General features: G+C 37.5%; 1 protein-coding gene across 1 annotated transcript in view; it reads right to left on the reverse strand.

Annotated features, from left to right (window-relative positions):
• Nucleotides 1-13,325: 13,325 nt before the first annotated feature.
• Mtap (Methylthioadenosine phosphorylase) overlaps nucleotides 13,326-18,115 on the reverse strand; it is a 32,863-nt gene continuing 28,073 nt past the window's right edge. The window contains exon 6 of the mRNA XM_083131985.1: nucleotides 13,326-13,610. Coding sequence (XP_082988111.1) covers nucleotides 13,575-13,610 — 36 coding nt within the window. The 3' untranslated portion in view covers nucleotides 13,326-13,574. The remainder of the gene's footprint in view (nucleotides 13,611-18,115) is intronic.

Raw genomic sequence — 18,115 nt, forward strand, 5'->3', positions numbered from 1 at the left:
ATTTGTTTGTTTGTTTAAGTCCACTTTATGCGCAGAAAGGCTAATCGGGACTGGACTTACAGTTTTAAATTGGAGGAAGATAGAAACTAAGAGGCCCAGGGTAGAAAGATGGAGGATAGGGTGAAAAGTGGGGGTGGGGGAAACCAGGGGAACATTTACCTTGGGCCACCTCTGGAGGGCAGTTACCACATTGTGTGGGATAAGCGCATTCCTGTATAGATAAGTGCTAAACTGCTGAAAGGCGCTACATGCTAACACCAACGGAATATAATTCAAAAGCGATCGATGACGTGTTACTGGTTAAGTTTCAAATTAATGTCTCGTCTTACGAAATCTATAAAAATCGAGTTGCATAACTTTTCAATTCCATCTGAAAAAGTAATGATTTAAAGACAAAGTTAATGATACGAAACCAGCCGTTTGAGGGATCCACCCCTTTACTCGGAGCCCTTTTTGCCACCCACTCCTTTTTAAAGAAACATGTTAATACAGTATGCATCAAAATATACAGTACTGAAATGAAAAGATGACCAAAAGTATAAGACATGTTACAATAAAGTAACTGGTCTATATGCAACCCAAATAACAATCGTGCCTTTTGGGTTGCATAACTGTCAGGAAACCTAAGGTTAGGTTAGGTTAGGGCATGTGGAGTGGACGATTGTCATTTGGGTTGCATATAGACCAGTCACCTTTTTCAAACTCGGTCCACCTTCACGACCGCTTCCGTATGAGCGGAAATAATGCTCAACTATGAATACGTTTTCCTCCGTCGAGAGACCCATTTCCAACAACAACTGCACAACACAACTTCCTCTTCACTACTGCGAACACGTGCAGCTGGAGCTATGCCCCGTCGACAAACGCAACCACGTGTTCGAGATGCACGAGTTTCAGTACTGTATATTTTGGCGCATACCGTACTTCTAACCTTACACAATGGTGTGTAGTCAGAGTTCGTTTTAAGACAGCTTCATGCATCGGCAGGCTAATCGGGACTGGAAATACAATTTAAAGTTTAATCCACTATGTACCCCTACCACTAATCGATCCCGAGACTCCGTTCTTACTACGCGACAGTATTAGCCACTCTGTTATGAGAGGCACTGATCTTACAAAAAATGTAAAACGACCACTTTGATTTTCTAATCTAAATGAAGATAAATGGTGATTACATGGAAGGGATTCAAGAAGAAATGGAATGGAACACTCAATCCTTGGTCGAACGTTGAACCCACGACCCTCTGTTGGAAGATCGAGAGTTCACTCATGCTAGGTCGGGATTCGAACCCGGGACCTCTGGCGTCGTAGCGTGATGTGTTAACCACTTCGCCACGGAGGCCGGCGCCCGCATTTGCGATTAACATACTGCAAAAATATGTCGATTGTTCTATTCTTGTCGAAAGAAATATACATTGTAATAATTTGAAAATCGTCAAAATTCCTTGCTAGAGATTGTTCACGACAATGATATTTTCCCCTTCACAATATAGAAAATATTACTTAATCTTTAAGGTTACGAGTAGGAGACGGAAAACATATTTGTAAAAATGGCGGTAGAGTTATCGGCAAACTTACCAATGGTCCATCAGCCAGCTATACCTAACAAAATAGTGTACGCCCTTTGAAAGTACAAATTCTGCATCGCTACATTCGTACTTTTCTTCCCTTTTTAGGTTGGAGCAGAGGTTAATTGGTAAATTTTGAACTGCACGATGAGCATGTTAATGGACCATTTGCCTACTTTTATCTTTGCCGTTGGCTGAAATAAGCTGCAAAGCGGGGGAAAATACCTTTATGACGTAATCGAGTCATATTGTCGTAAGTGTCCAGTAATGGTGTAAAGGCCGAATCACACGGCACTGGATACCCAGTTAGTTGGCGCTGAACTGGCTAACTGTCCGGATGTCATGGCTGTGATGGCTGGTCGCTTGACTGGTTTGGTGGAATAGGATATGTTCTAATTGCTACTGGCTTTCCTCGACTGGATTCTGTGGAACAACCAATCAGAGAAAAGTTTGGCCATGTGAAGATAATCTGTGAGTTTGCAAAGTGGAGTTTTTTGTCTGTGTTTTCCGAGTGTTGGCTGTTTTTGTTAGTTTCTCGATAAAAAAAAAGGAAAGAGATGACTTGCAGTGAATTCGTGTTCAGTTAATTAACATTTAGGTATTTATACAAAGCGATGAGATGATTGCGTGACAAATATGATTGGCCGAAAATGAAAATCTTTATTTTTACAAGTGTATTAAATTAAATGTTTGATTTTCTTTTAAATTTGCGAATTTCATGTATGAATATGCATACGTGAGTTAATTAAAAAGCTTGTTCGGTACGTATTGATTACCATTTTTTTTAGTCAATCTCTACTCCATATTTTTCTATTTTAATTTTTAATAAAAGCAAAAAAGCAGTAATTCTCCTACAACATTCTTCAAATTGCTTGTCCATCTTTACAGATTGTCTGCTCTGCGCAATGTCTTATGGGAACAAAGGTTTATCGACAAGTACGGTAACAAGTATCGTATGAGGCGAAAACTAGCAAATGGGTAGCCAGTTCAGCGCTAACTAGGGCATTCCTACTGGAAATCCAGTTCCGTGTGATTCAGGCTTAAGTGTTTTGCAAGCAGTTTCCCTTCAAATACAATGTTTTAGGAACTAATATACGTACTTATATGCTGCGATTATTTTCACTTAGCACAGCGTAATCACAGCTCCAACGTTTTATGCATTGTGCACGGAAACTCAAAAGGTAATCCCTTCGCTGTTTCAAGTTAAAGCGTTGTCTCTTGACTCGTTCTGTCGTGCACTGCTGCGGAAGACTTGAATCAGCTGTTAAACTCAATTGAGACATTCCACCAGATGTCACTGCAAGCTCGAAATAATCGGGCGATTCGGGTAGGCTTAATGCAGCATTCTAGAAGAGACATGTCCGTTAAACCCACGAACTGCAACCTATCTCCGATCTTCCTTGAGTTTAATCGGACTCCCCTCTCCTCCCTGTTCCTCTCCCTTCCTGATAATTGTCTTCAAAGCAATGTTCAAGAAGATCATGCCAAGAACATTCCGAAACCTTTACGCGCTATCATTTCAGCACTTTCATTCCTCTGTAACCCCACCTCTCACTTTTCCTCTCTCACTCTACCTCCCCCCTTTACGTTCTAATATCATTAAAAATGACTTCCCTCCCGTCTTTTTAAGAGGCATTTCCATGCAAACCGGATTAAGTCATAATCAATTCCATAGCCTCATCAAAGTTGTAACGGCACGCAGCTTCATGGGTCGTGGTTGTGCGCGTGAATTCTCTGCGAGGGGAAAAAAATGATGAGATGCACTGATAATAACTGAATGAACTAGACCTCGACAGATATGCATTAAAATGCTCTTTGCTTCTCTCCTTCCCCGCCAAAAAAAAAATGTTCTAATGATGGAAGCAGAAGCTGGTTTCAATTTGACGCATCAAAATCAGACATTTTAATTGAGACGTCCTGATAAGCACGATTTTTTACCATCACTTGTCTTCAATCTTTTATTTGACAGTTACTTTTAGGAGCAGCGACGGAAACGCCACCATTAGACGAACCGGCCATGTTGATTATGTACGATCATCGTAGCAAAAGCTAATAATAGAGAATTTTGTTAACCATGGGCGTTACTCCATTTTCCGTAGTGCGAATAAAAAACAGAAAAAAAAAGAAGGGAGAAGGGCAGAAAAGGGGACAAATGAAAGGGGAAAGAAGACAACGAGAACAAAAACAAAGAAACAGCGAGATTTCCACAAAATACTGAATTAGTGGAGTTTAAATTCAGTACATTCGTGTTAAATCGCTTTAACATGCCTTTTGATTTTTACCATTTCCTGGCTTGTCTGTCAAAAATGAATACAAATTATAAGAATTTTAGGACGTTTTAGTGATTCAGTAACAGCGTCAATTTTCTCACAACTGTACAAGTTGTGCAACGTGTTTGCGACATTACATTTATACCAGAGAGAATGAAACAGTAGGTCAAAATTATGTACCTTACCTGTAATTCGGACCATTCCGCCAACTTTTTGATGTACATTTTCACGTCTCGTCTTGCGGGACCATTAAAGTTATTTCGCAGACACTATCAAAATAATACTAGCCGTACATAGCAGGATGCAAACTTGAAGTTCTTCAAACTCGAAAGAAGGATCGCAACAGACACTGGAACTTGACAGTACCGAAAACAACAGCCACACAAGCACTGCTACCCCACAACTGACTTGTTCCAGCGCTAACACACGCTTTCCTACATCTTACACTAATTGTATATTTTATTCCTCGACCCACGGTTATAAATTGTAGTCAATTTCGTTTTTATAAATAGTGAATAAATCTTCTGTGTTACAATTAACTCTTTCTACTTCACAACTCAATTTCAGGTCAATGTTGCCAAATTGCATTTCCATTTACTCACCGAAAATATTACGAAATGTTACGAAAGCTCACCTGGATATTAAAAATAACAAAATGTGTTGAAAAACAATCAAAGGATGATTTAGGTTAAAAATGACAAGATTACACTCTCTTTCACACACACACACCAGTTAATCAGTCTCATATTTGAAAATTTTCCAATGTGGTTGATAGATTCCAATAACTTCTTTCAAAGCATACACATGGACGTGCGGAAGGGGGGGGGCAAGGGCCCCCTCCCCTTTCGAAAATGAATGTAAACCTAAAAAGTATACATTTCACACATAATTTCATTTCAGTCACAGTAATTTATGTTAATTATTATAAGGCCGTTGAAGGAACATGATAATTTCAGACTGAAGCCGTGTTTTCTGAGGGGGTATCTATCACTAATATTGGGGAAAATATGCCTCCCCGGCAAAATTATCTTGCTTGCCCCTCACTGGTAAAAATCCTGTGGACGTCCATGAGTATACATATCATGGCCGTAGGCAGGAAAAAAATTCGGGGGGGGGGGGTTATTCATAACTGTTCCCATGGGCGTCGTCAGAAATTTGAATAATAGAAATAACAACAATAATTATACAATAATAATTAAAATTTCACAGTGAAACAATTTTATTCCATAAAAATATAATAATAATATTATAATTATTATATTCTTGAGGGGCCTTAATCAATCCAGCACAAGTTGTTTTTTTACGTTTCATACAGTGCGTACTGAAATGCACAATTATTATACTTTTTTTTAAATTTTAGATAACCAAAAAAAAGCTTTCAAAGTTAGATGGAAATTATAGTCAAAGTTTGTGTTGTTTGACCTTAAAACTTAATTTTTGGAATTTTGAAAAGTGTGGAACCAGTTATTCTTTTTAAAAACAGCCTGGTGCATGGATTGTAACCTCAATCGCGAACGTAATGCGCTAAGAAAGTGGAGATCCTAGGTTTGAAACCCTATCAAGGGGGATTTTCGACTTTATGGGACAGGTAATTTTGGGACAATCACAAGGGAATTTTCAGTCTATATTCCTTGTGACGCAGGAACAACACTGCAAAGAGGACACCAGAAGTGAAAATGGTGGGGTCGTATTTGGGCTACGATTCCGAGAATAAATCCTGTTTCACTCAAGTTTCAGAATTCCGAATGTATGAAAAATATAGCTCGATCGTTTCAACATTGTCTCCTTGTATTTGTGTGATGCTTCGAAAAAAAATTGAAAATGAGCCACATATTTTGGTTTCTGAACTTCCATTAATCCAAAATGTCAGACGTTTCGAGGGGGGGATTGAACCCTAGAATCCCCCCTCTAAATACGGCCAGAATACATATAGCATATCACTAGGGGACAAAAAATGCAACCAAAGAAGGTGAGATTCCCACTCATATCCCTTACAAATACTACACACTCAAGAGAACAGAGTGATGTTCTGAAGTACAATTTCCTACATTATATGGATACAACCTTTTCCAATATATATATAAAAAGAAAAATTCTTAAAGAGAAGGCAATCCAAAGGTAATGTCAAATCATAATCTTCATTATGATACCAACACAAACCAGAGATTCCTACTTTCAGTTTTAAGTCCACTTTACATAGAGATAGGTTAATTGGAACTGGACTTGCAATTTTAAGTAAATGACGTTACTACTATACCATCAGGGAGGATCCATAATTTCTAATTAAATCCATCCTTTGTTGACTTTTCCTTCTAACACTTGCTACTCTACTCCATCCCGGGGTAGATATTGTAAAATATATAAAAATATTAAGGCTAAAATGGGCATAGCATGTTAGGAGGATGGCAGATAGGAGGTATTGATAAAAAATTATCATCAATTAATTCTTAATTTTTATGCTTGTTGCTTATTCACACTGAACATTATCAATAGTCTGGTGCACAGGAATAAATGAAAGATTACATACCCATAATCCTCTTCTCATATATTTATGATCATGAATGAGTTACAGGAGTGTTCTATTACCTGAAGTTCTGTAGTCACAAGGACTATTCGTAATGTTAAGATTTAAAGGGTATAGAAATGTATCTGTATATGAGCGTACTATTTTCTTGAATAGCATTGATGCATCCACAAAAAAAATAAACTATCTTCATTTCAAATAATAATAATGATACCCGGTGGAGGCACAAGTGGTTCGGATCCCACTTTAAACTGTAGGTCCAGTCCCGATTAGCCTTACTGTGTATAAAGTGGACTTAAAACAACATATCAATCAAACAATCAATCAAAAATAACATTACTGTCAGTCAGTTTATTAAACAAAACGTAAGTCAACAAAACGTGTGGTTCAACAAGTTCTTACCAAATTCTGACATTTTGAAGCTCTTGCCAGAACCTTCCTCCGGGTGTTAAAAAGACAGAACATTAAAAGGATAAAAATGGAATAAAAAATGGTTAAGAGGATTAAAGTCTTTGGATTACGAAAACCTGCATTGTGACCACCAACTGTCATGAGTAAAAGATACACATCACTATCTAATATCGTGTCACTAGCCTCACTTTACTGAAGCATATTCATTTACTCCTAATTGCCTTTGCTCCCTGCCCCCTCCTCTTACATCATCTGGTAAATACAACAATGTTGTAGTTAAAATTGGTGAGGAAGACTGGAAATCTTATAGAGGTAGATAACCTGTTGCTTTCTTATATTAATTGATATCTCTCCAATCACTATCATATCTATTGATTCTTTGTGCTTTGTTCCCACAAATTATTTTTGTTTCAAGCACTCTTTTTCATGAACAGATATTATATTCTCCAATTGAATGATTCGTAAATATCATCTGTTCGTTCAGATCAGTTCTGGAGTTCCTGTAACTTTTTTCGCATCAGTCACATTTAATTTCATACAAGACAAGATAATCATTTAACCTTTGGCAGACCAAAGGTGGGTGTATATATCCTCACAAGATGAGAACTTTTCAAACTTAGCGTGAAGTACAAGGGTCGTTCAAGGTTGACCGGGACTTTTATTTCTGCAGAGGAAATAATAGGTAGCAGAAGAAACACCAAACTATGTCAGTTTTTCAAAGTATTCTCCGTGCACGCCGAGGCACCGTTGCCATCGTTCTGGCAGCTCCCGAATTCCTTTGGCGTAGAAAGAACTTGGTTGTTGTCGTAGCCACTGGAGGACATCGCTCCGCAGTGCTTCATCTGACGTGAATTTCTTCCCTCCCAGATCGTCTTTAAGGGGTGCAAACAAATGATAATCACTGGGGGCTAAATCCGGACTGTAGGGGGGATGGGCAGAACTTCCCAGCGCATGTTGGCCAGAGTTGTTGTTGTCACATTGGCCGTATGAGGGCGGGCATTGTCATGGAGAAGAATGACATTTCCAGACAACATCCCAGGTCTTTTCTTGCGAATGGACTTTCGTACAGCACCACTCAACAATGTGGAGTAATACTGGGCATTAATCGTGCTCCCTTTGTCCAGAAAATCACATGGATAACGCCCTTCATGTCCCAGAAGACACTTGCCATGATCTTTCCAGCAGATGGCTGCGTTTTGCTTTTCTTGGGGGGCGGGGAACCTTTATGCCGCCACTCCATGCTGCGTCTTTTGGTCTCTGGGGTTGAATTGTGCAACCATGTTTCATCACACGTGATGATGGATTGCAACAATTCATCACCTTCTGCTCGAAACCGATTCAGAAGCTGTTCACAGACCGTCCTGCGTGTCCACTTCTGATCGAATGTCAGCTGGCGGGGAACCCACCTTGCACAGATTTTGCGGAAGCATAAGTGGTCGTGAATGATTGTCTCAACACTCCCGACACTGATATTCACCTCGGCAGCAATATCTCGCACTGTTACTCACCGGTTCTCAAGAATCATTTGCTCAACACGTGCGATATTCACTGGTGTGACTGCAGTCGGGCGAATGTGTCCATGCGCTTCATTTGTCACCAGCTCCCGTCCTTCGCGAAACTGCTCACACCATTCGTACACTCTTGTCCACGGCATCGTTTGTTCACCATACTGTGCTTGCAATCGTCTGAAAATCTCAGCTGTTTCACTTTCTCCTTCACAAGAAATTTGATTACACACCGCTGCTCCACAGCCACAGACACACTGCTTGCCGCCATGTTCGCTGCAACTGCTGCGCATGCGCAAAATATGTCATGCCGGGCACTAGTTACTCGCGAAGGAATACATTACATCACCCGCACGTTTCATCATGATCCGGCTATTCATCGATTTTTTACGTACGAAAATCCCGGTCAACCTTGAACGACCCTTGTATTAAAAAACAACCTAGCTCAAGAACTAATTGTCAGATATGTGAAATCCTTTTTTTTTTTTAATGATAGGGCTTCAGAGGATGTAAAATGTATACATTGCACCTTGCACGAATGAAATTTGAAGGAAAAATAAATTCGAAATTTTACAAAAAAATTGTTTTCCGGCATTCCCGTGGCCACCACAATAGAAAAAATGTAGTACGAGAGTCACTGAAAGTTTTGAGAATGGAAGCCTTAAAATTAAAAAAAAATATATTCTTTCCATTACATCTTCTCAAAGTACTCTCCACCACACACTATACAATGTGTCATCCGTTCAAACCACTTTTTGAATGCTGAACGCCATGCGTCATGCTACAAAGACACTTTTCATATGCAGCCATCGCAGCTGCAGGTGAGTCAAATCGACGACTACAAATGTCTACTTTCACTTTAGGAAAAATAAAAAAAATCACATGGGGCCAGGTCTGGGCTGTAAGGGGGATGGTGTAATGTTTTGACTCGTGACTTGTTCAGAAAATCTATTGTCTCCCTTGCGGTGTGAGCAGAGGCATTGTCATGATGCAGCATGATCCCACGCAGGCCTGTCTTTGGACGGTTCCTCCTCAACGCATCGAAAACTCTTTGGGCAGACATTTTGTCGTGTACCATCTTTTTTTTTTGTTTTTTTAACTAAAAACAGTCACATTTCAAGTGGAACTGTCACAATGTTTTTTTTGTTGTTTTTTTAACTAAAAACAGTCACATTTCAAGTGGAACTGTCACAATGTGCCCACTAGCAGAGAAAAAAGAACAGATCATTTTTTTGCCAACACTTCTTGATCTCTTCACTTTTGTTGGAGGATCCTCCCCAGGGAAGACCCACACTGATGACTGCAGCTTCGTTTCAGGATCATATTGGTATATCCTGCTTTCGTCACCTGTTATGATGTTAAAAATGTTTTTTGATCTTCCTCCACTGAATTTGTCCAACATTTTCTGGCACCAATCCACTCGTGTCCTTTTCTGCTCATTTGTTAGGTTGTGGGGAATCCAGCGACTGAAAATCTTCCTGACATGAAGTTTTCATCCAGGATCTGTCTAACTGCTGCCAATCCAATATTTAGGCTTGTCTGAATCTTCACATATGTACATTGTTGATCTTCTCTCAACATTTATTCAACTTTAGCCACATTTTCATCTGTTGTGGCTGTTGCAGGTTGCCCTGAACAATCTTCATCTTCAAGGTAGTCCCTTCCTCTCTTAAATTCTGCAAACCATCGATAGGTGGTGGCTTGTGAAGGGCAAAGATCCCCAAATGCACGGTGCAATCTTTCAAGATACTCACTCTTGCCTAAACCAACTTTCAAGTCATAAAAAATCATAGCGCAGAAATGATTGATTGATTGAATTGTTGTTTTAAGTCCACTTTATGCACAGAAAGGCTAATCGGGACTGGACCTACAGTTTAAAGTGGGATCCGAACCACTATGTGCCTCCACCGGGTATCGAACCCAGGACTCATTGATTACAAGGCGAGGACACTACCACTGCACCATCTGGGAGGCCCTATATAGCGTGGAAATACTCTCATTTCAGATCCATCCTTGCTCGAAACGAAACCTCAACTGCTGTTGTGTAAACTATCATGCTGATTCAGCACATTGTTCGGGCAAGTTGAAACTTGCAGAGTTTGCTATTGAAATGCCAATCTAAATATAGAAACACCAGCAGCGTGTTGCGTTGGCTTATTGTTGTCGATTCTCAAAACTTTCAGAGTGACTGTAGCAGTGGCCTACATAACTATGCAAAGTTATGTTGAAAATATGCATATTTCCAGAAAATAGATTCTAGCATCAACTCTATGAATCGAAATTTTATAGCCTTGTCCCTGCATAAAAAAGTAGCTCTGGGGCTCACCCAGCCTCAATTAAATGGGTACCTGGGGGCAACCCTGAGGTGTAAATGTGGCCAGGGCATAGTGCTGATTATATCAGCTCCAACATGGCACGTGCAGGGAACTTTACCCTATCTTACTAGATGAACCAAGCTTCTGCAATACAAAAGAAGCTGCATATTTAGACATTTACTTTAATAAAAAAGTACAGAATGGAGATTACATGTTTATATCACAAAAATTATAACAAAATTCACAATAAACTGTATGATATTTGTAGGTATATTGGATAAGTAAAATTATCTCTAATTTCAACAATAAACCAATATACCTAACTTGGTTGATACTGATAGAGTACTGATTAACCTGTCCCATCCCTAATATAATCTCACAAAAAGTTTGGAATATTGTTATATTTGACAATAGGTGATAGACACGGCCTTGGAATTCAACAACACATGGTATCTGTCTGGTGGACGTTCTCGTCTTTTCACCAACATATGCCACCGTGCCCATCACCTATTGCCAAGCAATAATATTCCGAACTTGTTTTGCCTAATACAACAATATTCCAAATTTTTTGTGAGAGTGTATAACAGTTGGGCTGAAAAGTTCGTAGGCTGACTCATAGATGGCGTTACTAGAATTAAATCCATGTGATTTTTACTTAGTAAACCTTCAAAAGATACGTGTATAAATTTCACAGCTGCTGGATAATTAGTTCGTGAGATATAGCATTGTGAGTGAAGCAGCTTTTGTTATTGTGAAAAAATGGATAAAAAAGAATTTTGTGTGTTAATAAAGCATTGCTTTTTGGCGAAAAAAAATACTGTTGAAGCCAAGGCTTGGCTTGATAAATATTATTCGGACTCTACACCAGGAAAATAAACCGTTGAGAAGTGGTTTGCTAAATTTAAACGAGGCGAAATGAGCATCGAAGACGATGCACGCAGTGGACGCCCCAAAGAGGCTGTTACCGACGAAAACATCAAAAAAGTCCACAAAATAATTTTAAATGATCGTAAAGTGAAGTTGATCGAGATAGCTGAGACTTTAAAAATATCAAAGGAACGTGTTGGACATATTGTGCATGAATATTTGAACATGCGAAAGCTGTGTGCAAAATGGGTGCTGTGCGTGCTCACAATCGATCAAAAGCAACAACGTTTTGATGATTTGGAGCAATGTTTAGCGATATTCAACCATAATAAAATTGCTTCCCCATCCACCATATTCTCCAGATCTGGCCCCCAGTGACTTTTTCCTGTTTGCAGACCTTAAAAGAATGCTCGCTGGAAAGAAATTTAGCACTGATGAAGAGGTAATCGCCGAAACTGAGGCCTATTTTGAGGCTAAAGAGAAATCGTACTATAAAAAGGGCATCGAAAAATTGTATGACCGCTATAATCGTTGTATCGCCCTCGAAGGCAACTATATTGAATAATAAAATCGAATTTTGTCAAAAAAATATTTTTTACTATGTTAGCCTACGAACTTTTCAGCCCAACTGTTATATGCATAAAGTGAACATAAAACAAACTTTGCAGGCATTTTGCCACAGGTCTTGCAATTACTGCTTTTCAAGCAAGCAAGATATAATGACCATTATTATTTTCATTCATTTATATTATATATATATATATATATATATATATATATATATATATATATATATATATATACATACATACATATATATATATATATATATATATATATATATATATATATATATATATATATATATATATATATATATATATATATATATATATACACACACACACACACACAGGCAAGATTGTGTGCAGTTCTGCTTACTTCATGGAGCTAAGACTGTCACTAAACCCCACCACTACAAGCAACATGTTCAAATATATGTACAAACTGTGTTACACCTGGTTTATTTTTAACTTGTGTACATTTTGTTTTGTTGGGTTCTTAATTTTTCCCTCTAACACGTTTTATTTGTTTAAAGTTACTGTTGAATTTATTATTTTTGGAGTAAGTCTTGAAGCTTTCCTGGCAACAAATGATGAAAAAGATTCTCTCAGGTGAGTTGTGGAAAGGATCTCAAGCTTCTACCCTGAAGATGAGAGTGGCGTTAGCTCTCCAAAGCTATTATTTTTGGTTTTATGTTATTAAACTCAATAAAAAGAAACTGTCTAAGATTCCCAGACCTCAACACCGGAAGCTGAAGCCATTTCTAGAAAAATCCAGACTTAGTTACGAAAATCTATGGTAGAGACATTATCCAAGGCAACGGGTGACTGAGGACACAGAAAAAAATACGTTATAGTAGATGTTAATTTTATAAAGACACAATTTTGGGAGGATCTTTGTACTAAGATTATGTGTCATGAATGTTAATAGTCACATTGTGTTTCTGAGCATGTCAATATTGCTAAGGGTAAATCTTGTTTATAAGGTAAGGAGAAGTTTTCTTTTTACCATGACATCCTGCAAAGGTTCAGTACCACCCTTATTTTAAGAAGTCTCATAACTCTGCTATGAATGGAGATTGGGTAGGTTACCATGACATGGTAATATTGGGCTAGACAAAAATAAATGTCACAACTGCATGGGACAATCAACCTTTTCCAGCCACTAGTTTTGCCAGTTCAAATTATTCCCAATCACCACTAAAACCATGGAATTTAGTATACGTTTAGTAAGTCTTTGCTACTAAGAAACTAATTTTACTTCAACTTATTTGATCTGTTGAAATAAATGAAAACACAGAATATTTAATAATTAAACATTTTAATAATTATGATACAAAAGTAGAATACAGCATTTACATCATAATCATATCTCCAAAAATCTACCTTGTACAGAACTAAGAAAGGCACCTAGCTTTGAAAATATTCATCAAAAATATGTCATTTTTATCAGCATTTCAACACATACACATGAAAAAAGGCATTTTTTACTTGATATGTTGTTGCAGGATTTTTCACACGATAGTGAGAAAACATTCCAGTTTGTATTTATCAATGCTGGAGCATGATACTATTTTTCACAGTGTTCTGAAAAGAGATTAGACAAGAAGTAAATATAGATATACATATAAAACATTGTATGTTTAAAATCTAATGTAGTAAAAATTTTATGTTTAATCTTTGGAGCAAATACTGCCAAGTATTTTCCCTAAGTTTTCTAACGTTAAGATACACTGATTTAGCTCCCTTGTTCATTAATTTTCATGTACATATCACATATATTATATAAAGAAAAATTATATCGAGTCCTATGTGGGTACAAGCAACTACTATGTGTTTTCTTTTTCATATATAACATGCGTATATTCTCAGATTCACATAAATTAAATATCAAAAATATTCAACTTTAGCCTTCTACAGATGGGTGGTTGATATATCAACCACTGTGTGTGTTGCACTATGACAGTTGATATATCAACATAGTGCACTATTTCTCCAAAAGTATACATCATATTTCAGTTCTGTCTTATTGGTTCATTTGTAAACATGTGAGGGTATAATATACTTGAATTACAAAAAAATATTGTTATTCTTTCTATTGTTAATAAATGCCTTTTGCAAAAATATGGTTTCCTTGCAGAAAAAAATATACAGTATTACTGAAAAGATGGCATATAATTAGGTTTTTACTTTACGAGCAATGGTTCTTGCCAATTTGTATTACTTATAACTGCAATGATGCAGTGTGGAAATTAGGGGTCCAGTGGGAGATGCCCACCTTTGCATGCTCGCCGGAAATTACATTAAAAAAATATAGCTACTTTTCCAATTTTTTGTACCAAAATGTGCGAACAGAAGTTCTATTGTATTGATGAGTGGTCTGTTCGTAAAGTTCTGAAAATTTCGTGCATCCAGCTTCCATAGGACTGACACTGGGACAGATTTTTTGGAAACCTATGTCATAAGACTGAAAAACTAAACTGATTTCACCTTTCTCTAGCAAATAGTTCTGCTACGATACTGTTTGTGCATGACTGCAGATTTGAAAAAAAAAGATGCACATGGAAACTTCCCATCTGTAGAGGCTTACAGGGTGGAAAAGCTGCTGTTCTCAGGATGCTCTAAGCCAGCGGTTCTCAAACTTTTTTCTCATTGTACCCTTTAGTCATTCATAACCAAGTGTCGAATGTTTCATAGGTTATCTCCAAATAGTGGATTTTGGGAAATTGTTTTGACTGCCTGATTGGTGGGGAGTTTTTGATACATTGGAGGCGTGTATCTGCAATAGAGTAAAGTTACCATGTGGAAAGATGGTAAACAAATAAACATTAGAAGGGTGTTCCTATGTTTACAGTCTTTATGCTTAGTTACAAAAATTAAAATGTGAAACATGTATGCTAAGAAAAAATAAAACAACTTTAATTTTCACATATTTTTCAAGAGTTATTGAAAAAATTAAGAACGAAAATAAGTTTGTAAACAAACTGTCAAGCGCAATTTTGTAGTTTTGTTGTAAATCCTCAGTTTCTAGTGAGAAGTATGTGCCTACATAGCCGGACACAGTTTCCTGATGTCTGGTTGCACACTTGAAACTTTCAAGCGGAGATTCGACTCCAAATTAAATCTATTTCAGTACTAATCCCAGTTGTACTTGAGACTTTCTGGGTTTTTGAGTTGAAGAATGAAGTGGGTAGATATTTCGAACGAGTATTTTATTTCAAAACACATGAAACGAACAGTGTCAGCAACTAAAGGCCTTATTTTCATATTGAGCATTGAAGCTATGAAGACTGCTCTACACACCTGCAACAAAAAATGTTGTCTTGTGGGTATTCTCGACATTTCTCTTCCAAGCTGATAACGTACCCCCTTCAAGTGGTAAATGTACCCTTGGGGACATGCGTACAACAGTCTGAGAGCCACTGCTCTAAGCAATTCAATATTTCCCACCCTACTAAATTATGTTATTAGTAGCTTCTTTCTATAAATTGCCAGTTGATTTCTGATAATGTTTACATCCTTGACATATGTGCATATACCTCATAGTGTAATGAGAACTACTGTATCTTCTCGTAATAAACACGTTTCAGGTACAATCCCAGACTGTTGCACATTTCAAGTGGTTTGGATTCCAATTTTGTGCACAAAAAGCCTGCTGAAATTATTTTCTTATGGTTGTAAATCATAACTTCCAATCATACTTATGGTTTATGTATACACAAAAATTTTATTTTTCATTGTCATACATAGAATACTTCAAAAGTAAAAACTAATTTCAAAACTATGAAGAAGAAAAACCATTTATCAAGTAGAAGACAGTGAAAGTTTCAATTCATTGGGCTCCCACATAGGCAATATGGGAAAATTAGGGTTCAAAATGGTACATGCATATTACCTGACATGGGCTCCACTCTTGTGGCAAGTATTCCACACTTGCTTTTGATACTTTCAGAGAAAAACATATTTTCTATGTAAAAGCTGTGCTTGTTTTCAGTGGGAAATTTAAAATCCCCGACAAATATAGTCAGAATCAAATTAAACTTTACTAATTACTACTGAGATACCTCAAGGCTCATGTAGCACTCAACACATGTATTTCCGAACATGCATAACAGTGTGTTGCAAAAGTCAAAAATGCTAATGTGACACACGCCACATCCGGCGAATGAGGGTTAACAACATCACAGTTTTCTTGCTGCATAATGTTTTCTTCATTCCCCACTCAGAATCTCTTCCACTGAAATTCTTTTCCTCTGCCTGACAGGAAAAAGAATTAGTAAGTCTCCTCCCATCAATTCCAAAGTGAGAATGTGGCAGGTGTCACACAGGCACCAGTTTGCTGCAGTATCATCAGCAGCTGACCTGGAACTGGGTAAGTTCCATTAATATGTTGGGGGTGTTGATCCCATAGACAAACCACTGTTTGACCCAACCGAGAATATTATTCTAAGAGTGAAAGCATATGAATGCAAAGTTCAATGCAAATGTGAAGTTCTTTCTGTTTTGTGTTTGTGATTTAGTACAAACATTTGTAAGTCTTAGTGGCATGTGAATTCATTATGAAATGCGCAGCAATAAATGAAAAATCGCAGAGCTGGAAGCAGTCTCGGCAAACAATGTTTTTTTTTTTTTGTTTTTTTTTCCCCATTCCTTCGAAAAAGAAACCCTAGTTTGAGTACATCAGAACCATGTGGGGTAGTGGCTGCAATATTCAGTCGAATAATTTCCAAATGCTGAAAATTTAAGGAAGAATGGTGCAACGAACTAAAGTGACTTAAATTTGATCCCAATGTTAGTGTTACGAGATGTGAGACATGTGCTTTATTTCCCGCCATATCAGACAGAAATTCAAAAATTGTGAAAAGATTTACTGGTCTGTTCAAGAGGGAATCTTTCAGAAAAAGAAATTAAATTCCCTATAAAAAATGCGTTGCTGCAAACAGGCCAGTAACTTCACCGAAATCAGCCTCTTTGGCAGGATGTGTGAAGAAGATGGACGAAAAGATGTTTGCACAACTCAAAGTGTTTTCACTGTAAATGTTATGTAGCAAAAAAGTAACAAGGCATCCTCCAATTGAGAAGGCTTGTTAACATTAACAACAAACTAGGTGTTAAAATGAGTGAGTAAATAAATGGCATGATGTGTGCCGTTGTGTCTCATATTGCAGAATTAATCAGCGAACTGAAAGAACAAAAGTATGAAGATGAGAGTGACATTAGATCTTGAAAGTTTGGAATATTTTCCACAACTCACCTAGTCGATAGCCCGAGAGAATCTATTCATCATTCGTCGCCAGGAAAGCTTCAAGTCTTACTACTAAAAGTATGTAAGTTTAATGTTATGATTGGACAGATAAAACCTCTATGTTCTATTGACGACTATGTGTGGTGAATATATCAGTGTTACTCCATGTGTGCCCAACAAAAAAGTTCTGATAAATTGGGAATATTTCTTTCTTGAACAAACTACAGTTAATACACCATTGGAAACCCTCTCAACACAACAGTGAGTTTATACCTTTTCAATCGCAATTTAAAGCTTCACCTGATTTTCAGAGCTGACGTCTGGATCTGAAGACGATATTTTGAGCCCTTGTTGCAACTCTTGGAAGTCTGATGTAACTGACAACTGTGACGGAGTTTGGAGGGGATGGGGAAGGAAAGGCTACCTGACATAAGAATCTTATGTCATAAATCTACACACAGCCTCTATTGCAGTGTTTCCAATTTCATAATATCTCACAAAAAGAGAGATTCACTTCATGGAAAAATTGGCATTCTGTATAAACTTCACAAATATTCATGAATGACCTTACTTGCAAGACTAAAAATTACATCGGTTCTTCACATCTTGCATTTTTGATCATGATGAAAATTAAATGTGTTTAATGGACATTTCCACTTTGACATGAAAAACGTTTTAAATCCATTCATTTTACAGATAAAACACAAACATGAGATGTGCAAAATATCTCGGCGATATTTGTTTCGATTCTCGAGAAACATGCCTTCAAACACCGCTGAAATTCACCTACTACGTCACGGATTTGAAAACTTCCTCTCCACAGACAGGAGGTCCTCTGACGTCATCA

This window comes from Lepisma saccharinum, chromosome 1 (genome assembly GCF_977018435.1).
Source record: "Lepisma saccharinum chromosome 1, izLepSacc3.1, whole genome shotgun sequence".
NCBI classification, from domain to species: domain Eukaryota; kingdom Metazoa; phylum Arthropoda; class Insecta; order Zygentoma; family Lepismatidae; genus Lepisma; species Lepisma saccharinum.